This window comes from Eubalaena glacialis, chromosome 7 (assembly GCF_028564815.1).
Source record: "Eubalaena glacialis isolate mEubGla1 chromosome 7, mEubGla1.1.hap2.+ XY, whole genome shotgun sequence".
In the NCBI taxonomy this organism is placed as follows: domain Eukaryota; kingdom Metazoa; phylum Chordata; class Mammalia; order Artiodactyla; family Balaenidae; genus Eubalaena; species Eubalaena glacialis.
Genome location: NC_083722.1, coordinates 78,146,141 through 78,169,914, shown reverse-complemented (window position 1 = coordinate 78,169,914; position 23,774 = coordinate 78,146,141). Strand labels below are relative to the sequence as shown.

Sequence of the window (23,774 nt, the reverse complement as noted above, 5' to 3'; positions counted from 1 at the left end):
GGATAGCTTTACTCTGGGAACATTTCAATTCAAATAGAGCAAAAAAAACATTTTTCCATCTCCAAGGAACCACATCAACCATATCAGTCTTTTTTATTTTCACCTCACTAATTTAAAGCAAAAAGGTTTCAAAATTAGGTTCCCTCCTGTCATCATCCAGGGACTTCCTGAGGCTTCAAGACTCTCTCACTATTACATATTCACAAACTGGGAGGTCCTGTAACCAGCATTAAGAGCAAACATTTACTGAACCTTTACTGTTTGCCAGGCCTGTGCTAAACACTTGACACAGATACAAACAGAGTCACTATAATCCTACAGCCTGGGTGCCAACGGAACTCCACTGAGCCTGCCCAAGTAACCGGGGCCAAGCCTGTTTGCTCATCTCTAAACCAATGATAGTAACGTGTCTCATTCCCAGGGCTGATGCAAGAATGAAACGAGATGGCATGTACAAAGTACTTGGCACAGGACCTGGTGCCTAGTGAACTCAATAAACATAGCTAAGGATTAGTAAGTCATCGAGTCCTAACGTCTCCAGGGAGCTGAGTGAGGAGAAGAGGTCCAATGTGCTTATTCAGCTTTTCTCACCAGCCTCACACCTTGGGGCAGAACTGAGATTCGGAACAGTTCTCTCTATTCCAGAGCCCATGTCTCACCCACCACATGGGCCCCTGCCTCTGAGTGCCCAGGTGCAGGGTCTGCTGCTGATTAGAACTCTGCATGATGGTAGCATGATGCACAAGCCCCCATGAATTCCAGACACCAGGCCTTCCTTGTCTGTCAATTGCAGACAGAACCTACGGATATTTATGTCCCTTTCTACTCCAAAATTCTGTGATTCACGAAGAAATCCAATTTGGGACAATAATAGCATTTCCTTCTCTCAATTGATGATGTTGTTACTAGTATTTAAAACAAAACAAAACATTTGTATTCATTTTTTGAGGATTCAGGAAAACGTGCATTCACACACCACTCCTGCTAGAAGGACTGTGGATTGGCATGACCTTATTTGGACAGAAATATTTTCATATGCATAAAGAGCCTTAAAGATGGGTTCAGAGCCTTGGAACTGTCTCTGTGTTTGGGAATTCATCTTAAGGAAATCAGCATACACTGAAGGATGCAATGTTGAGGGCATGGAAGTGATGAAGGAAGTGGACTCTGGGGTCCCTGTGCCTGGGGTCCATCCCCCACTCCCCAGGTAACCTCAAGGAAGTGACTTAACTTCTGCTCTGAGTCTCGTCTTTTGTAAAATGAGGATAATAATAGTAACTTCCATCACAGGGCCGTTATCAGGATAAGGCATATATATACTTTATGTATATAAAGTCCTTAGAGAAGCACCCAACACGTAGTCGGTGCTGTCTACTGATGTGCTGTTAACATACAAGAAGATTTACTTCAGCATTATTTATATCAAAGCTTACAAACAACTTAAATATCCAGATACAGAGGAACATCAAATCAATTATGACACACGCGCCCATAGATTGGAATGTTATGTAGCCATTTAAGAAAATCTCGAAACACAGTGACACAAGAAAATGCTCACACTATAATGGGATAAAGAAGTGAAAAAAAGCTGGATACAACAAAAGCAAACAGGCAATACTATTGCTAATTTGATAAAAGAAAAATACATAGAAGGACATGCACAGAAGTGTAAAGAAAAAAGACTAGAAGGAAGAAAACAAGCCTTGGTTTCCTGCTGCGTGGTGGGACTTTTAAGTGATTTTTTTCTCTGATACTTTTCAGTATATTCTAAAAGCTCCAACAAAGGGGGTGTTCATTTTATAAATAGAAAATAGTAATTGTGTGGGGTTTTTAAAAAATTTTTATCTCAGGGTTCTCTGCCTGTTATATTCAAATGCCTACCATGCTGCCCTGTCTGTGAAGAATACCACTTGCTTCAAGGGAGTGATATAGAGACACACCAGAGGCCACCATGCAGCTCCCCGGAATGGCTGTCAGTGCAGTATTTTTGTGGCAGATAAAAGCACTTTTTTTCTTTTAAGGCACTTCAGAGTTTCCACCAAGAAGTCTCATCTTATTTAAATTAATAATCACAGTAACAGCAGAAGTTACTATTCACTTAGCACTGCTCATGTGCCAGGTTCTGTGCTAAATGGCTCAAAACCACAACTGTGTTTGATCTTCACACTCCCTGTGAGAGTTTTCCCCATTTTAAAGATGAGGAAATCGAGGCTCATGAACGCTGTTTTACAGAAGGTTGAAGTTTAGTAAGTGACAAAGGCAGATACTGAACCCAGGTTCAAGCTCATGCTCTTACCTAAACTACAGCCCCTCCTTCCCTAAATCAAAACAGTACAAAAATGTTTTAGAAACAAGAAAATGTGTGGGATTATAAGGTCTAAAGCAGAAATATCTTGCGGAAATTTGGTTTGGCCAATTAAGGATGAGAAAAACTAAAATAGGAAATGGACTTTTATAATAAAGTCATTCTGGAAATAATAAAACTAAAAGGTAAGTAAACTATACTTTAGAAATAAAGAACTCTTCAGATTGCAATTCTTTCCCATAATCATGTGCCAATATGGTATTAACATAGGATATTGCAACAGTCACATGTCCTAAATCAAGAATTCAGATGCCCTGTTTTGTCAGCAACAAGGAATAAAGTTGGAGGCCATCTTGGAAATCCAAAACGATGCACATGTGCACTGCAGTTCCGTTCTTCCTGCTACTATAAAATTTCAGGAGTAATGGCCTATATGGGTAAAGAATCTAAACAAGAGTTGTGGATATATGTATATGTATAACTTATTCACTTTGCTGTACACCTGAAACTAAAACAACATTATAAATCAACTATACTCCAATAAAAATTTTAAAAAAATTTTTCAGGGAGCTCTTGCCAGTCAAGATAAACATTATAATTACAGTAATATTCCAATAGAGGTAAAAAGAACTTCCAACTTCATCTAGACTCATTTACCCCACAGAAATTTTCAATTCCATATTTTGGCAAACACTGCTTAAATTTTTTTACAATTGCTTAGTTCAACCACAACGTACCCTTGAATGTACTTTGGCAATTAATGAATGCATTACACAGCCAGAGGCCATCTTCTGTGGATGTGCAATTAGGGACACCTCCACTGAAGGCATACAATCATAAGACCAAAACTGGCACCTAAACCTTACGTGGAGAAAGGGTAATTGTGCCCCTAGTAACTGCTTATCCTAGTTAACCAGACTTAAGAAAGTGTGTACATCATGGCTGAGTCAACTTTGATCTCTGAGAGTTGGGTTCATCAATGCCAGTTGCCTGCAGCTGCCTTTGTGTCTTCGGGCAGTACAGAGCAGAAACCAGAGGCACTTACCCGCACTGCTTCAGACTTCTTGTGAAACATCTCTTCCATGTTCTTTGCCAGCTTTTTCACCAGTTGGAGACCATCAATTTCTTCTATGGCAACGTCTTTCTCATACTCTTTGTATTTCTGGAAGGAGGGAGGACAACATTAACATGGCACATCATACCATAAAACATCATGCCTACAACGTCAGAGCACATTTACCTAAAAGGAATAAGTAAAAATAAAGTTATAATATGGCTGTCTCTGTTAGATTTGGGGAGATTGGACTGTATTTCAAAATTATTAAACCAACTAGAGAGAAATGTGAAAACTGGCTCTGGTTCTCTTGAAGCTTAGCTAGCACCCAGAAAAAAAATAAACCCTAAAGCAATCAAAGCACAGCATCTTATAGACATTTTATAATGTTAAAGTCCTTGCTGTCAATTTTAGTAATTCAATTCAATTCCTTTCAATTACTGAGGACTTCCTATATATCCTCAAGGAACTCACAAAAAGAAGCATGTACACTAAGTACAAACAACATTAAAACAGCAACATTTCTTATACAAAAATAACCATTATATAAGATTTCATAATTAGTCTGTTCATAAGCGACTAATCTGACCCACAGTATACTCAAATTCTCAAAGACAACTTTTCATTTAAAACCTATCACATACCCTGGTAATTTATCTGTCTAAATCGGCAGTTCTCAAAGTGGCCCAAGAACCTCTGCAGGGTCCCTGAGACCCTTTCAAGGGTCCATGAAGTCCTCCTTTTTTCCAACAGCTTATTTATATGAAGGCATGTCTTCTTACTTGATTTTAACAAATCACAACAGATTGACCACAAAAAAAGATATGAGAAGCTACCTGTCTTCTCTTAAATCAAACCTTGAAAAGATTTGCAAAAAAGAAAAAAAAGCCACTCCTCTAATTTGTTTTTTAAAATATAGTTATTTTTAATAAAATATGTTATGTACAATATGTTAACATGCAATGAGTTTTTATGTTTTGAATTTGTTAATTTTTAAATTAATGAATTCTTGGTTTTAATTTCAAATGTGGCAAATATTTATACATACAACTCGCATAAGCTCTTGGGAGTCCTCAATATTGTGTAAGTGTATGAAGGAGTCCTAAAGCCAAAACGTTTGATATAACTAAACATTTAATTTTGTTCCCACTGGAAAGAAATATTGCTTATTAATTTTAAAAAGTTCCAAATGGAGCTCAAAATACTTTTAATGTCAAGAGGAATCCTTTACATTTATGTAGCTATGAAAAGTCTGGAGAACTAAAAATATTGGGGGTCTTATATTTACCCTCATTTGGAGGGAAAACCTGAATCGGTTACTAACCCCTTACCCCAAGCTCCTACTTAGGAAAAACAAAAGGCTCCACGTGTTATCTGGGCTCTAGAGACCTTGAGAGCAATTTCTGAAATGGAAAATATAACAACTTTTTAATGGCAGTTGTTTTTAATATAACAACTTTTTAAATTTTTAACATATGAATTTATATTTTCTCCCCATTTCCTCTACTTCTCCTTCAAATATATAAACCAGGAGGAGGCTCAGTCTTTCCTTGCCCCAAGGAAGGGAGTGTGTGAGTCTTTGTGTGTGTGCGCGCATGTGTGTATGACATAAAATGCTTCCCTTCTTAGCTTAGATTTCCAAGTCCTTTGAGGCAATAACACTGGGTGTCCTAAAAGGACAAGATTAGAGTTTAAGCACAGAGGGAGTGACTCTAAGGAAACAAATGTAGAGAGAGGATTCTTTCAATCCCTAAGACTAAAATGAAATCCCTAGAGCCTGGAGACATCTGGCCACAGAGAGCTCCCAGTGCCCACTGGGCACTGGCAGAGCAGGAGGTCAGAAAAGCAGGAAGAGACACTTGGACTGGGCATTGGGGCCTCAAACCTGGATGTCAGGTGCAGGGCTTGGAGTTTCTCAGAATTAAAGTGATCCTGAAGAAATTTTAAAAAGTGCTATCCTGGAGCACCTGAGTCTGGACCAAGACAGACATCTGCTACATGGTTTAAAAGATGCTCGGAAAGGCTCTGCATGGTCCTATAATGGACCATGAGTTGTAAGTGACGTGCTTCTCCCTGCTCCCTGAAAATGTCCATAAAAATCTTATGTGTTTATGTTGAGAGTCTTTCTCTTCCTTCTTCTAGCCTTCCCCTCCTCTTTGACAAGGCTGTCCTGGTTCCCCAAGGTGAGGAGGCTGCACCCTCCCTCCAAGCTCCCAGAGCATTCTGTGCTCATATCTCCTGGCATCACAGCTTGCATGGTCCAGGAGCTGAGGTCCTCATGGTCACCCCCCAGCCCACAGCAGTCACTCACAGAACTTCTCTGGATGAAGCTTGTTGCAGAACAACTGCAATGCTACAATACAAGGAAGATGCAAGTAAGGATGCAGCTGCACTGTCTGATGGTCCTGTAAGTGTGACCTCCCCACTCCTTGGGAGGTTGATGGGCTTGGCCCAGGATGTGGGACTCCAGCCAGCCCAAGCCTGGCTCAGGCTAACAGTGTCCTCTGGTGTATGAATAAAACTTCAATAACAGTCACTGGAAACTTTCCCTAAGTTCAAATGCAAGCCAATGATCTCTTTGGAGCCAAAAATTCTGGGGGTTCTCTGCTGCCTGCCAGATGTGCTCCAAAAGCCAAGAGCCAAGGCCAGCTTATACGCAAGGTTGATTCACTACCAAAAATACAAAGTTCAAGAAGTGAGTAAAACAAAACAAAGCTAATGTTAGTCTAATATTTACAGTCAGTGAAATAAATCTCTGTCTTAAGTAATTGTGAAACTAAAGGTGATCTAGAGGCTTAAGATAAAGAAAAAGAAAATGTATTTCACAATTAGCCTTTACCTAAATCTTTTGATCTTTATATTGGGCCCCATTATTCTGGTCATATCTATAATTTACATGTTTTTTTCTCCCAGTAGACTTCTAGAAGGGAATCAATTTTTTCAACTCTGACTATCCACCGACTTCTCAATGAGACCTTCCCGCATCCTCTCTTCTTCCGAGTCTGCTCTGTGAAAAAGGAGCCGCCGATTTTATGGAGGGCTGTGCGTCTCCCAGGCCTCCTTGTACCTGGTGACCTAGCTAAGTAAGCTCAACATGAAGCTCTGTGCCAAGCCAAGGATTCCAGATCTGGGACAAACTCAGTAGTTCACTGGTTCTATTCCTCTTCCAGCCTCAGCCCTCTCCCTTTAGGACATGTGACAATGGGTCCTCTTTGCCAATGAGCCAAGCCTCATACTACTTTCTCACCACCCTGGGGAAGTTATCCCATAAGCAAAAAACACTCTGCTTTTCAAGATGTGTTAATGGCAGTTGGAATTGGGTCAGAATGACGTAATGTGTTACTGTTACCAGGAGACATTACTCTTTGCTAGAATCAAAGGATTTTGAAGAACAGAGAGAGTAACCAACTGATAGTCATTAATCAATTGCAAACCCTTAGCGGCTTAGAATGGTGATATACACCAAAAGCATCAAAAACGTACCTACTGTACGAAACCAAGCAATATGACCTCCAGCAACTGGATAGAGTAAGCTACAACGGTACAACAAGTTCCACACAGCCATCCCAAATTGTGCAAAAGAATGCAGGAAACTAGCATACAGAATGTTGCAATAGGCTACAGACAGTAATGGGTGATTAGTAATTTGTTTTAAATTACTAATCTGCCTACACGTACACACACACACACAAACATACACACAAACACACTGTGAGGACGGATGCCAAATGCTCACAGTTGGCTGTGCTACTGCAAATGATTTTTCTTCTTTCTTCTTTCTGCTTACCTGTATTTTCTAATTTTTATAATAAACATACTTTTTTTTGGAAATTAGAAAATATAAGAGGTGTAGTTATATGTAGAATAGAATATGGGCACTTAATAACAAAGTTCTGTTGGGGAAATGTGGTCCCAATTAGAATCTGTGTAGTTAAGCAGGATGTCTTCATTAGCAGAGCCTAAGGAAGTCAGCAAAATTAGTCCTCCGTGTGTCAAAGGCCCAGCACGGCGCCGGAAGATTTTCACATATTAATTTGTCTAATCCTCACAGCTACCCTGGGGGGCACGTGTCATCCCCGTGTTGCAGATAGGGAACTGAGGCACAGAGAGGTTTAGTCAGTTGTTTAAAGTCAAATGGTTAGAGAGTGAGTTTTAAACCTAGCAAGGTCTGACTTTGAATTGCTTGGTCTTTTGAACTTAGGGGGTAGGGAGTGAAGGACTGATAGTCTAAATATTTGTGAACTTGTTTCAGAGGGCCCATTTCACTGCCATCACAATGCCTATTTCATTGATCTTGTAGCCAACAGTGGCTTGGACTCACCAAGAGAGAGTCAAATACCTAAAACTAGAGACATGGTCAGTTAACAAGGGCGGCAGCTGCTTACGAGGCTGCTCCAAGTGAGCAAAAGCCATGCGGCAGGGCACAATGGATGTCACAGGTGGGGACGCTATCCCTCCACTGGGCCTCTGAGGGCGCAAGCCTGGAGCCTGACCCCAGAGGAGCAGATGCAGCTCTTGACCCTTGAAAGCGGCCCAGGGGACTTAATTATATATTAATACCATGGCTGTGTTTGGGCTACAAACCGTCTGTTCTCCAAGGTACCAAGAACGACCTGGAGGCAAAATACCCCAAACTCCTCCTCCTCTGGGGTTTGCCTCTGCACACAGCTATGACAACAGTAAAGCTTTATTTTCTACAGCCTCAAGGACTGCTCTGGCAATTACTTTGTTTTGTGTAAAAACAGTAAAACAAACAAACAAACAAAAAAACAAAAAACAGGCATCCTTCAACTGGGAAAAGGAATTCAGAAAGTATCAGCGGGTTTCTGCCAACACACAAAATGAAGGTAGTGGGGAAGACCAACATGGAAGAGACACTATGCCACCTAATTAAAGATTCAGGCCGGTCTGCATTTGACCTCTGTCTCCAACCCTCCATTTATTTGTTCCACAAATGTCTATTTTGTGTCTATGGTATGCTAGGCAGGGGACGAGGCACGAAGCACAACATGATAAGTAATGCAAAGTTGAAGAAAGCTCATGGTCTAATGATCTGATGAGTAAACTGGCAAAGAAGATACAACATGGTGGTAAGTACACTGACGGGGTGGTCAAGGCAGTCACTCAATCTTTCTGGAACCCTACAGGACGATTAGGCTGGGAAGAGGGTAGATGCAACAGGGGATGAGCAGAGGGAGCGGTAGGTATGGAGTTCAGGGCAAGAGGCTGCCTGGAGCTCAGGGAACTACCCCTGTTCCACTTCACTGGTGCATGGATGGCCAGGACGAGGGACTCTGGTGAGAGACGAGGCCAAAGAAGTGAGCAGGGCCAGGCCATCAAGGGTAGTGTGCTAGGATGAAGAGTTTGGGCTTTATCCTGACTTGGGTAGGAGGCTGAGGGTGTGGAGACAGACAACAACCAGAGTCACTGAAGGATTTAAGGGGAGGAAGGACCCAATGACTGGATTTGTGGTTTTGAAAAATCTCAGTGTGCAGAGTGGGAAGGAGGGACATAAAACTGGATGGAGACAAGAAATTGGGAGGCTGGGGTAGCTAGGACTTGGGAGATAGCACTGGAAAAAAAGTTAGAAGAGTCAGAGAATGAGAGGTGGGCTCCCTGGGAGACATCAACAGGTCTGATGGTCAGACACGGCAGCTGTTTGGGCTGGTTGGCCATGCCACTTTAAGGAAATTGCTTAGCCTCCTGGGTCTCAGTGTCCTCGATCAGAATACCAGAGATAATGATGCCCATCTTCCAGGGCTGCTCTGGAGGGTTACTGGGAGGACGTCTATGAAAGCTCCCAGCACAGTGCCCACACAAAACGGGCCACTCTAAATCTTCGTGCTCCCCTGTTTTTCCCTCTTGGAATTTCTGCTACAGAGGATTCTAGTACATGTTGTATTTTCATACCAATGCCTTCCTGAACTGACGCTTTTAATGGAGCAGAGAAATTCCAACAAGGTGGTTGATGACGCTGATGTTCTTCACTCTGCCACCCCCGTCCATCCTCTGGGCCTCCCCCTGGATTGGGGCAGTAGCTAGTGACACCTGAGTAACACAGCCTGTGGCTTTAGCCAAGACCAGGGTCGAGGCAGAACACAGCCCTTCGCAAGAGCACCTCTCAGCATTCATGACACAGAAGGAAGGCAGCCTTAGAAACTTTTTATTCCCTCTGTCACAGGGGAACATCTGAAGCTTCCATTCCTTCTGTTAGCAGAATCAGCATTTGGCAAGAAATCTTGTGATGAGCCAAGAACATTTATCATTTGAGAAGGGAGACAGAGAAATGCATTATTTCTGTAGCATCTATTTTGCCACATCATTTCACACAAACACCAGGAAGAGAAAAGCACTACTTCACTGTCAGAACACTTAATGTTGTTCATACCTTTGGGTCATTTTTTTCCTACAGGCTAACTGCATATCTAGGAGTGAGTCACCTGGAACAGTCCCCAGAGAGGGGGCTCCAGTCAGGAGGCTTCTGATCAATCACAGTTAATTAGTATAGAAGCCCAAAAAAGAAGAGGTGCTCTGAGTGTGCTCGGCACCAGCAAAAAATACCCTCTTGCAGAGGATGGATGCAGGAGTACCATTAGCCAAAGAGAGCTGGAACATCTGAACATGGTCTCTTGGCCAAATTTTCTCATCACAAACTGAAATTACATCTCTAGAGTCAGTATAATTAAATCACTCAATGAGGATTGACAGAAGGTCCAGGGGAGGAGATGATAAAGCAAAGACCTGCTTGTCCCCAAGTGAGAATCTGGAGAGCTTGCCTCAAAGCCCACGACTTGAAAGAAACTGGCCTGCTTCCCCATCCCACCCCTAAGCCTCCAGCACTTCCCTTAAAAGCCCCTGACCCCGTTTCCCAGTAAACCCTATTACTGGGAAAGCAACCCATACAGGCTAAGCCCAGAACACTTAAAGGTGGCTTGTTACATAAAAGTGGAAGATGCCTCATGTTCCTACCTTAAGATTCAATTTTTGGTCTTAGTCTCATTCCTTCAAGTTTTGAAATAGCCACAGTACCAGAGGTAAAATCATTAAACCAACTACTGAAGTAAGGATCACACCAATACAAAAAAGGAACCTAAACTGAAATCACTGCTATTTTCATTCATTTAACAAATATGTACAAACTGCCTACCATGTGTAGGCAGGTGGGGGGAACAATGACAAATATACATGTTCCCTTGGGATATAAGGAGGCTAATTTTTTGGTTCTTTTTATTAAAAATAAATAATAAATAAGTTGGAGCAGAGCCACACGGGTTATTTCAATTGAAACCTGAGCCCTGATATCCCACACAGCCGTTCTGTGTGTGTCTCCTCCCAGGGTCACACCTGTCTGCAGTGCAGGTATGTCACTTCTGCCAGATGTGGGAGAGTGTTGTGTGTCTTCTACTAAGTGCAGAACTGTCTATAAAGCACAGACATATATTTCTCCCTGAGTAGGGAGGGGTGAGTAGCAGGAAATTTGGGCAACCCAAACTGATTTGTAAACAATGGAAGATTGGCCAGGAACAAGAATGACAGGATGGTCAGCAGGTAGGAAGAGGGTCCCAGGGAGGAATGTAAAACAATGAATTAGCCATGGGTTGCAGAAAGGGAGATGACTGTACAGCATATATAATTCCCTGCCTCCTGGGAGATGAAATTTACAAAGTACCCTATCAGTGTAATGAGACAGTCATGAGCCATCACAAGGTGGTTGGTCAACAGAGGCAGGACATCTATGGTCAAGGTTTGATGAACAGTGGGAACAAGGGGAGGTGGGGGAGGTGGGGGACGGGGGAGAGTGGGAAAGGTAGTCTCTTTAGATTGCATGTAAGCTCATCATATGTCCCTCCAGTGGGGAGAAAGTGATGCAGTTCCTGTTCTGTCTCCTCTGTCTTATTTGTAGCAAAGGGGACTGACAATGATCAGATGGGTGGGAAAGCATCTGAATGGATTTTGCTGGCATGCTATTGATTTGGAGCCTGGTGGCAGCATCCTGCTTGGCTTAGAATCACTGGCCAGGATTCAAGTCTGAGGAAAATCAACAATGTGCATCCCACTTGCTAGGCCATTTGGTGTGATGCTAAGAACAAGGACTCTCCATTCAGATGTACTAAATTCAAGTCCTAGCAATGTGACGAGTTGCTCAGTCTCCATCGGCCTCTTTTCCTTCAATAGTAGAGTGGGTTATACCAGACCTCCTACTGTTCCCAGGATGATCAAATGAGGTCGAGTGTGTAAAGTCCCTGGCAGCACGCTGGACACAGAGTAAAGCACTCAAAAAATGTTGATGATGATGGCAGAAGTGGTAATACATGCCAACATTTGTTCTATAAGTTCTGAAAAAGGAAATTCTCTTGCCTCAACAAGAAAAAACTCTCAGCCAAGGTCATAACCTAACAGATGAACTACCTCTGAATGTTGCCGTGGGCAATGGCATTTTTCAAATACATTCCCAAGGCACTGAGGGGGTCTTCAACAGTAACTCTGTGGGGATGGCTCCCTTCTGGCAGAAACTGGATGCTAGAAGTCTGTATTTGTGTAAGGGTGGATGACAGTTTTCAGATATGTTACTAAAGATGTTGCAATAAAAACTAACCATCTACAATTTCTGGATTCTCTCCTTATAGGCAGTGTCATTTTTTTATTATGACATAAATGTACTTAGTATTCCTCTCCAATCAATTATCGCATGTGGAAGTGTCACTTCAAAATACAACACTCCAAAGCAATTACGTTTCCAAGTAAATATATTTCTAAATCCTTTAAGCTGATGTTAGAAACACTTCTTCTTAACCATAACAACAACAAACCTAGCTGAATTCATGGAACTCTAGGTCACAGAAGAATATTTTTCTATTCGAAAATGGAAAATGCCATTTTGTACAAATCATTCTGTTTCACAGAGATATTCCAATCAAGTGTCTCCAGGGTCAAAACAAAACCCCACCCATTATTAATGCAGTGCTCTTCCAGATCTAGTTAAGTCTGAGGAACATCCTTGACGAATGCAGTTTTTCTCTGTCAAAGCCATCAGAACAAGAGATAATTTGCATAAGAATGAGGGACCCTGTTTAGGAATGAGAGAAGAGAGAGGAGGACAGGGCACTAAATTACCACCAAAGAATAAGCAGAGAGGAGGCAGGGAGCAGCTGGACTCTGACTTCGGCAGGGCTGCGGCAAATGTGGACCACTTGAGGAATCTGGAACATCACCTATAGGCAGTTCTTGTTCTGTGGGGTGAGAAGCATGGGAATGAACCACCATTGAAGGCGGTAGTTTTCCTCAGCATGTTTTTAAGAACTTCCAGCTTGAGTGGGGTGGTGGGGGCGGGGTGGGGAGGGCTGTCAGGAGAAGGAGTGGTGTGGTCTAAATTACTTCTCAAGGTGCTTTCTGATACTCACCTCAAGAAAGCATTGTCACAAGAAGTATTGGGGTCCCCAGCCCCAGTGCCCCTGGAGCCTTTGTTCCCAGCGAGCTATGGGGAATGCCCTACTAAATCAAGAGTTCTAGAGAGACTGCTCTTCAGAGCAGGTGGCTCTGCTGTGGGTGGTCTCTGACAGATTTCTACTACTTTCAGATTGTCAGGTCCTGAATTAAAAGATGGATATCTTCCCTCTCCCTGTTTTACTGTCTATACTCTTTTTGTTTTTTAAGTCCAAATAAGTGTCATAAGCTTTTACTGTTTCACGTAGTCAACTGGACAAATGCCACTGATAAATTTTAGCTCTGTGGTGATAAAACTGAGTGTGAATGCTGCATTAGATTCCTGTTTTATACAAGGGAAATTAAGTCAGAGGCAAGCTACTAAACCTGCTGTTGATACAACCATCTTTGCCCTAGCATGGCAGTGTAACATACTGCTTCAAAATTGGGAAATTCATCTGTCTACTGAACAAAAACAAATGGTCTCAATGCTTATTAAAAAAAAACTCCAGTTCCTGGATATTTTCTGGATTACTGCATGGGGATCTGAGGTTCTGAAATATGAATATTTATGCTGTACATACATCCTCACAACACGAAAAGCCAAAATAATGATTACAGGACCATGCGTGTTAGAGAAGACAAATCTCATTGTACGCATTTATGAGTGTGTTTTACGTATACCAACAAATTTAACTACAGCCAAACTGCAAATAATAAGCCATTACTTTACAAAGCCTGGACTACTTGTATAGATTATTTCTTGTGGCTTACTTTTTTCAAACACATTTTTCTGATGTTCCAATTTAAAATAATTCATTCTTCCTACTCCCCAAGGATCAGCGGGAACAATAACAACAACAATAATCATTTATTATTAATAATAGCAACCAGCATTTATTACGTACTTTGGGTCAGGTAGATATTATTTCCCCCCATTTTACAGGTTAGGGAACTGAGGCACAGAGAAATAAGGTAACTTAGCTAAGGTTGGACCACTAGTAAGTGGTTGTATTAATTCAGGAGACACTAGCTACTATAATAAAAAATATCCCAAAACCTCAGTGGCTTAACACAATAGAGGTTTACTTCTTGTTCATGTAACCCTCCCTTGAGGGGGTTCTTTGTCGCCAGTCTTTCACATAGTGATTCAGGGACCCAGGATCCTTCCATCAGGTGTCTCTGCTCTCCCCTCAGGCACTAGAGTCTTTTGCATTCAGCCAGGAGATGCAGGGGGAAGGGATGGAGAAGATGCACTTGCTTCTTGAACTCCTTAGCCTGGAAGTGACATGCATCAGCTCTGTTCACATTCCACTGGTAGTAACCAGCCACCCAGCCCAACCCAAAGTAAGAGGGCCCTGGAAATAGAACAGGTGGCTGGGGAGCCATTTCCAGGCTCTAAGTCAACACCGTGGAAATGGGAACTTAAATCATCAGGGGTGTGTGTTAGCTGTCTGGATTTGAATACAGGCAACATGGCCCCAGAGTCCATGCTTGTAACCACCACACTTTAAACACCTGATATAAACTGTTGCTAGATGAAACCTCAGATTAAAACTTGGCTGGGAACCATCTGCATGATGGATACTTTAGAGCTGGTGCAATCAAGTCACAATCTACCCAACCACTTGTATGTGTAATTATGGTCAGGTGCCGATGGTAAAGGCCAAGATCTTGCAACACAGAAAGGAACACATTATAAACAATTCTTAGACCTTTTGTCCAATTTCTTTAATCCCAGCTCAAATAAAACTGCTTTTTCAATAACATCAATGACCTTCTTTAGCATAGGATATTCGTTGCCCAGGTGCCACAAAGTTAATTGGCTTAACTAAAGTCTTTTTAATTCTATATCTGAGATGTCCTGGAAATCGAAGGCAATCAATGAATAAGTCTGGAAGACCGTGACAAGCTTAGAGCTAATACTATTTGCAGCTGCTCAAGTGGTTTCTGTACTACAGAGCCAAAAGCTGGAAATGAGTGTTATGACCCTGCATCTGAATGAATCTTTAACTCCATCAACTCCAAACTAACTCCATCAACTACAAACTGAATACGGCACAGCTAAACCCTAGCTTTTCTTTGGTGAGTGTAGAGAACCATGGTGAGATGGTGCTTAATAGTTATCAACCCACCCTCCCTTCTGTTGAAAGGAAGAGATGAAGACTAGGTCTTCCTTCTCGTGTTTAAAGCTTCCTTTGTAAAAAGATTCTGGTATAGAATTCCCTGCTGCTGATATCAGAGACTAAGAAAAATGGTTCGTAGCATCAGCATCCTTCACAGAAATACTGCCTTCCTTCCACCTGTCCACAGGTGCTTGAGGGGTTTGCAGCAGGTGACCCCCTCCCATTTCACCCACCATCAACAAAAGTGCAGACATTATACAGGGCCTCCCCTAGGCCGAGATGCAAAAACATAATCTGAGCCCTCTAAAAATTTAAATGTCACCAACTTCAGAATCAAATGATTTTCTGACATCCTTCACAAAGCCCAGCACACAGGACTTTCCCCCAATATCTTTAAAGTCACAGTGTTAGAATCCAAAAGGAACTTAGGAATAATCCATTTCAGAAGCCATAATTCAAACGCCTCCAGAGGCCAGATGGGTCATATCAGGCGACAGACTCGGGCCAGTCTGGGGCCTGCAGCAAACAGCAGAGCTTCTGTCTCATCCTAAATGGTGGCCACTTTTTAGCTTCTGCTGATCTCTGTAGGGTGAGGGGCACACTGTGGTTACCCAATCTTCCATTTGTTAAGAGAAGCCAGAAATCTATGTTTTTCTGTGAAATCTCCCACTGAGTCCATTTCTTTGAACACTCTGGGGCCCAGATACAGAATATCTCTAAACATCTTCCTCCTCATTCATCTTCACATGAGGAGCCTGAGACAGAATAACATGGGCTCACATCTCCCACAGGGCAGTGATGTGCTGGACAGTGTGTGGATGGCTTCTGGCATCTACCGCCAATCCTTGAAGCAGGCACTGCTATGAGCACCACTGAGTCTAAGGCATCTAGTGGGCAGCAGCCAGCCCAGGCCAATAAGGGACAGATGCCCACCTGGCTCACCAGGGTCCCAGCCAGTGCGGAAAGAGCCCAGGTCCTTTTCACCATTTGGGGTTCCCTGGCCATGCAGGGGCTCAGGACCTGAGGCTGCCCTCCCCTAGAGACCCCCATGTATGACCAAAAGCACTTTGATTCCTCATGCATTGGGGGTTGCTAGGCATGGAAATAAGACCCTGAAGTCGAGGAATCTATAGGCATGTTGAGAGAAGCCCACACATTCCTCTTGAAATGGGGACTTTTCTACAGCGCTTTGAAGAATTCTAGAGTCCTAGGATATGTTAACTAATGTTCTGCTCGCTCTCTCTCTCTCTCTCTCTCTCACACACACACACACACACAATCATTATGCTACCAATATTTTTTCTCCTAGAACATATTTAGGAAAAAAGAAGGAAATTAATCAATACATCCACCTTATTCTTATTACTATACTATGGTATGCCTTTAAGATGGGAATTTGTGGGTGGGGGAGTTGGGGGAGTTGGGGGAGTGGCTGCTCTGGCATCTGGTGAAGCCCATGGACCCCTTCTAAGAATATTTTCAAATGCAGAAGAGGAAACACATAGGAAGGAAACCAATTATATTGAAATTCAGTTTTCAAAATGTTTAAACCATCAATTTGTGATGCAGTAATGTAGATGTTTCTTCATCAGCGCATTAAATAACAAGAACTAGCGGTAAGACTATACTGCCACAGCCATGGATGTCAAGGATAAGCATCAATAGCAAAGAGATATCTGCATCAGCTACGATATGCCACGAGAAGATTTGTGATTTCTGTTGGTGACAAAGTCATAGGAACTGCTGTGGCTTGTTACCTACATTTGTAAGCTAAAGTAATAAGTTTCAGTTAGAGGTTGGTGAAAATAAAAGGTGTTGCTTTTTTCCCACCCAAGTTCATAGCCCCCTGAATTCCCTCCATGGCGGGGACACAGGTTAAGCACCCCTATGCACTCCCCAAGAACAGCAAGAGGTCCCAGAAAAGGTCACCCTATGTGTGAATAGTGACAGGGCATCTGCCCCTGATTCACATGCAGCATCAGGATATACAATGCCTGTTTTTGACCACTGGTATATGTCACATGCACTGTCTGATCATTAGCATATATTTACAATCCAATTTAAGGTTTATGTATATTAAACATACACACCAAATTATGGACATTTCCTGTAACAATTAATTCTGGCAGATGGCTTTGCTGTCTTTATAAGTGTAGATTACGAGTTTCCCTGGGTGCTCTGTAAATAAATGATGATTTCTCAAATGGATCAGGGAAGGGTAAACACCAAACTGGAAACAATATTTATCTCAGGCCAGGGTCTTCAAGCAGAGCTGAAGAGAACTATAATTTTTTCCTTATGTAACCACTGGGTTATTAGAATTCTTCACAAAGAGCATACATTCATGTATTATTTGTGTGATTAAAAATACATAAAGTGTCAAGTCCAAAGAAATTTAGTAATCATTGGTATAAAAATATAATAAATGCCTCATAATCTGAAAAGAGGAATGTGACTGGCTCAGAAGGCCTACACTTGAGACATGAATTAAACAACCCATTGAACAAGCCTGACCTTTGTCCACAGCTACTAGACGACTGTGTCAAAAAAGTATTTCACCCGATGCGTGTGCAACTGCATACCATCATAGAACTCTGCTCGTGACATAACTGCTAAGTGACGTACATTTCGTCTATAATTAAAGCCATGTAAAAACACAAAGCAAAAGACACTGGGAGGGACCACGACAAAATTCTAACCATGGCTGGGTTAGGGTGGCAGAATTTTGGATGAATTTTTCCAGTTTTCTAAATGTATTTTGCAATATTGCTTTTCAAATGGGAAAAGTAAAGTCTAAGATGGAGAAAAACAGAACAGTAAGGGTGAAATTCAAGTGCAGGCAGGCTGGCTCCAGATCCCATGCTCTGACTTCCCTTAATAACTCTCCTAAAATAGTTGAAGGTAAAATGAGACTTTTTTCTTATTCTAAAAGCAAAATGTTCTCACTGTAGGAAGAACAACCAGAAGGTGGATGTAAGCAAATAAAAGAAAACAAAAAACCCTAGTCTCACTTCCCCAAAATACAAGGGGCTACCCTGTGATTAAGATCCTTACAGATATTTTCCATTTTTGAAATGTAAGATCATAAGTGTAGTTGTTTCTTTATAATCAAAGTGAGATAATCCTATACATACCTATGGGGTATATTTTCAAATTATGTCCCCAGGAAGTGTAAGTACAAAACAGTTCATCCGGACTTCCCTGGTGGCGCAGTGATTAAGAATCCGCCTGCCAGTGCAAGGGACACGGGTTCGATCCCTGGTCCAGGAAGATCCCACATGCCGCGGAGCAACTAAGCCCGTGCGCCACAACTACTGAGCCTGCGCTCTAGAGCCCGCGAGCCCCAGCTACTGCAGCCCGTGTGCCTAGAGCCTGTGCTCCGCAACAGAGAAAAGCCACCGCAATGAGAAGCCCGCGTACCGCAGCGAAGAGTAGCCCCCCGCTCGCCGCAACTGGAGAAAGCCCACGCACAGCAACGAAGACCCAATGCAGCCAAAAAATTAATTAATTAAAAAAAAAAAACCAGTTCATCCTTTAGACCACCAAAATAAATGCCAAGGGAAGAAAGAGGTCTGGCAGCCTTTTACAGGATCTACACCATTCCACGTTCATCAACCATAAGAGTTTCACTGCGGGCACAGCTTCACTGGGTAAAAACCAGCAACAAAACACTTACAGGTTTGAATTACCAAATATTTATCTTCCAAATAAATCTTGTGTCTTCTAACCCTTACAGAAAATCGATTTGTTAATTCACTTCTATTTCATTCTACAATGTCTCCTTTTGTTAATCCTCTTTCCCTGGGGGGACTCTTTTCAAATCTTGTCACTTACTCTTTACTGAAAAAGTTCCCTTTTCTGAATTCAAGGTGAATTGTACTTAATATACGAGCCCTGAATTTACTTACATGCCGTTTTTTGCCTGCATTTTGTGTTCCATGGTCTCTCTCAGTAATTGAAATGTTTTTTTAGCTGTTCCATTTCCTTGTTATCACCATGTTTCCCTTAATTCATTCATCTTTCATTAAATACAGTGGTAGGCTACAAAAGGTTAACCAGAATAAGGAAAGGAAAAGGAAAAAATTGGAACATCAACCAAAAACAGAAAGTGAGAATTAACTTTAAAAACACGAAGTACACATTAGTTGAAGAAGCACCCAATGAAGGCACTCACTTGGGCCAACATTCTCCTTGCAAACAGAATGGGGGGCAGTTATCCCACAGCCCTGGACCAGGAGTGTGGTGCATGTCCCTTTAGCCTTGTCCTCATTATTACGATGTTTCAGTTAGGCTATAAAGCACTGACTACTTAAAAAATTATGGAACCACATATCTGAAGGTCAAGAAGCATGAACTTCCCAGTGAAGTATCCAAAAGCACACGTCACAAATGAAGACTCCGAGACTCACAGAGGCTACCAACTGGCCCAAGTTTCTTCCCACAAGTGGCAAAGTCTGGATCCAGTCCCAGATGGAGGACTTCAAAGTCCACCCATACACTTTCCTTCTTACTCCCAAGGAATTAATCTGACAGTTGAGTCATCTCCTTGCAGAGTGGTAATACCTCTCCATCTGTCTGTTTTATAAATCCCCATTTCATATATCAGAGTTCGGGAAGCAAAGTGCTTCTGTGCTGTCCAAAAATTATTTCACATGACCCAAGCACACGCCCTGTGTGAGTGCTAAAAAGGATCCAGGAAACAAAAAGTAACGGTGGGGCTTCCCTGGTGGCGCAGTGGTTGAGAATCTGCCTGCCAATGCAGGGGACACGGGTTCGAGCCCTGGTCTGGGAAGATCCCACATGCTGCGGAGTGACTGGGCCCGTGAGCCACAATTACTCAGCCTGCGCGTCTGGAGCCTGTGCTCCGCAACAGGAGAGGCCACGACAGTGAGAGGCCCTCGCACCGCGATGAAGAGTGGCCCCCGCTTGCCGCAACGGGAGAAAGCCCTCGCACAGAAACGAAGACCCAACACAGCCATAAATAAATATATAAATTAAAAAAAAAAAAATCATTTAAAAAAAAAAAGTAACGGCAGCAGGTCAAATGATCTTGCCATAATGGGCTTTGTACATCCAATTTTTTCTTTTAGAAGCTCCTCCCTCCCTCTATTTGCTCCCACCCTTCCCTCTCCCCAGCCAACTCCTGCTCCACAGTCAATACCCTGATCAAGGGTCACCATCTGTAGGAAGTCCCCTCATTCCCCAGGGTAAGACTTTGGTCCAACTAACTTACTGATCCCTCCTCCAAATGAGTGAGATACCACAACACTTGACATAGTTTAATATGCATATGAATCTCCGGAGGGGGGGTTATTAAAATGCAGATTCTGATTCAGATCTGGAGTGGGGCTGGAGATTCTGCATTTCTAACAAGTCCCCTGATGATGCAGGTGCTATTGGTCCCAGGACCACAAACTGAGGTCTAAAGGAAAGAGACTGTGGGTTTCACCTCCATATTCTCCATGCATAGAGCTGCAGGAGAGGAGGTGAGGAGGGAGGCTCACTGAGGAAATAAAGAAGAATTCCTACATGGGTATGTCAGGAAAGCTGTGTTGCTGCTGTTTGTTCAGTTTTTTTTTTTTGAAACATTCAGCATTAATACACAAAGTACACTGATTTGAGAACATGGAACTTATAAACCAAGGCCCCAGTTTAACTTCAAAGTTATTTCCTACCATATTCCGTAGATTCAAAATATGACACCATCTTCAGCAACTCAGGGAGTTCAGAAGTTAAAAACAACAGGTGAGAAAACACAACACTCTAAGAGAAAATAAATGAAGTTGTCAATGTTCTTTGTAATTTATGGCTCCAACATGCCGGCTCCCTTTTCCTCACTACAGACTGGGTTATGAAATAATACTGCATCTGTCCTAAACCCTCTGCTAGGACTCTCCCTCAGAGGCTAATAATAATGACAATAATAACCACAGCAGCTGTAGCACCCCAAACTTAACTGAGCATTCACCCTGTCCCATGCACTAAGTGCTTCATATAAAAAGTAAATAGTTTAATCCCACAACAGGTAGCTACTATTATCACCTCCGTTTTACCAAAGAACAACCTCAGGTTATGAGGAATGACATGGTTTGCCAAAGGTCACGGAGCCAGTTCACAGCAGGGTAGGATTCGAACCCAGGCTGACTCCTAAGCATGGTGTCTGAGAGATATGCTACCAAGGTCATTTCAAGGTACAGTGAAGGAAAAAGTGACCCTAAAGACAAATTCTGAGACCTGGATCACAAACTCTAGATAGGAAGCAGGAGAGATATTCCTTTGGGTGTGCAGAAAGGTCCCCCTGACCTCGAAAGATGCTGAACTCAGCCCAGACACAAGCTCGGCTCTGCCGAAGTTGGCCTGATTGTTGGGCATCCACTGATCTCCCATTTTACTCATCTGCCCTTTATTCTGCATGAAACACATTCCTCTCCCTTTTCCCCACAATACAATTTGTCTCTCTCTCACTGGGCTTTTTAGTTAGAAACAACAGAGATGAAGCTTGAAACCTAATTAAGGAAATGGCCCATGTACAAAGAAAACAGCCAGGGATCATTATTCAAATGGCAGCCTCTCCTTTTGTTTTTGAGGGAAAGCTAATGACTGCTATGCAGCCCAGTGGCCTCTATATCATATCGCGTACACATCCTATTATTAGAGGGTAATGCCAGTGATTGGAAAACACGCCAAATAAAAGCATGCATGGATCCCTGTTCTCACTTAAATGCTGTTTTGATGATTTAAAATAAAGACAAATGTTATCCTAGGAAATGCAGACCTCTCTGTGTCCAAACTCATCCATCTTATGTTAGTAAGATTCCCTCTCCAGCAGACCTGGGTCCGTGCGATGGGTGCCCAGGGTGAGAAATAAGAAAGCAGCAAGACGGATCAGACCTTCCTGTGAAACTGCTGTGGTGGGGAACGGGAAAAAGGAAAAGGAGGGGAAAAAAGAAAGCAAAAGAAATCCTCTGAGAAAGATCTGGTTGGATCTTCCCCCTGGATTTTGCTGAAATCTGTTCACTTCTAACCATCCCAACCACCAAGTCCAATTCACACACATCTCACTACCTCAATGCCCCAGGTAGCTTCCCAACAAGCTAATTGTAAACAACAATTTGTATCTGGCACACAGCCTGCCAGAATGTTTTCTGTCCTCCTGTGTATGTAGTACATGTTTTATTCACATACTCCATTATGATCTCCTTTTTCCACATATCAAGAACATTATTAATGTCAAACACATTTGACACTATCATTGTTATTGCTGCAAAGCATTCCAGTTTATTGAAGGGCCTTTATTTATTTAACCAATCCCTTATTTGGGAATATCTTTTACTTGTATAAATAATGCTGCAATGAACATCCTCCTCTGATTCTGACTTTAGGAAAACTGCTGAGGCAGGCAATCTGATGACTGTTTTTATTTATAGCTCTGGTATTGAAGGAGCTTTCTTCCAACCAAACTGATATTTTACACTTTATTCTCACACTGAATTTGTTTATCAAGACTGAGATGTTTACTACTCAGGGTATATTAGATATCAACCTTACAATTAAAACACTTTAATAAAATTTTTTACTGAAGTAGGTTTATTTTGAAATAGTTCTAGATTTACAGAAAAGCTGCAAAGGAAGTAGAGTTCCCATATACCCTTCACCCAACTTTCCCTAATGGAACATAATACCTAACTGTGGCACATTTATCAAAACTAAAAAAATTAACAGTGGTACAATGAACTTTAAGGGTCTATCTCTTCCTGTTCAGAAGGAGACTTCTGACCCCAGAAAGGGAGGGATTTGCTCCAGGGGGGTCAACAGCTGATATTCCTGCCAGAATTAGGACCCAGAACTTGCGACAGCTGGACTATTATCTTTTCAACTACACAACTCTGCCTTCCCTATTAATTCTCTTTGGACAAGATTTTTTCTCACTAAAACTGTGCAATTTGTATCCTATAATTATAATCACATGTCTAAGTCCAAATCACTCTCTCTTCATTTTTTTAAGGTAAAAAATAACCTTAGTGTCACATAAAGCCACAGCCTTCGGCACAAAACTACTTCATCACAAGGTAAATTTGCCTTCAGAAATAAAGACCTATTTCTCACATACATGGCTCCCTGTTTGATAATAAGACTTTAATCTACAAGCACAAACAATGCTAACTATCATGATATGGTTTGTGATCCAGCTAATAATAACTGTATTTGATTGCAAAAAGCCAAAACTGAAAATTTGCACTCATCTTAGAGGGCTAATTCCTAGAAAAAGTGATGCCTCTTATTCTATCACCTTGCAATCTGTTTTCTTTTTCATAACACTTATCACAATTTGTAATGTTTACGTATTTATTTGTTTAATGTCTTTTAAATCATAACACTGTATGCTCATGAAGTTATAAATGACCACTGCATCCTCAGAGCCCAGGGCATAGGTTGGTGACTTCAGAGTCATGAGGGCAGTACATCCTCCACACACTCACTCTTTTCTTAGATCACTTTAGACATCTAGAAATGCACATGATGTTAACACGAAGATGGTGAAGCTCCACCGGCAGATATGACCACTTACCATGAGGGTGGTGAGGCCCCAGAATGCCCCACGCAGTACTGCTGTGTCCCTACACTGATATTTCTGTTCTTCACACCTAAAGGTTTATTACTTAACCAATGGCTACTATCCAGAAGGGAGATTAGCAAGTGAACTTAGTCTTAGAAGGTGACCTAAAGAGTTCATACTTAATTCCAAAATCGACTTCTCTATACCTTAGTTTACTTCTAAACTAATAAATGTTTATTGAAAAAAATCACAGGTAATCAAAATAGAAAATCCAGTAATAATTCCATCAACCCACTACCCACCATACCA

The 23,774-nt window shown here is 42.0% G+C and overlaps 1 protein-coding gene across 1 annotated transcript in view; it reads right to left on the bottom strand.

The window, feature by feature from the left end:
• CACNA2D3 (calcium voltage-gated channel auxiliary subunit alpha2delta 3) overlaps window positions 1–23,774 on the bottom strand; it is a 791,777-nt gene that overhangs the window by 633,507 nt on the left and 134,496 nt on the right. The window contains exon 3 of the mRNA XM_061195439.1: window positions 3,351–3,467. Within this exon, the coding sequence (XP_061051422.1) occupies window positions 3,351–3,467 (117 nt within the window). The remainder of the gene's footprint in view (window positions 1–3,350; window positions 3,468–23,774) is intronic.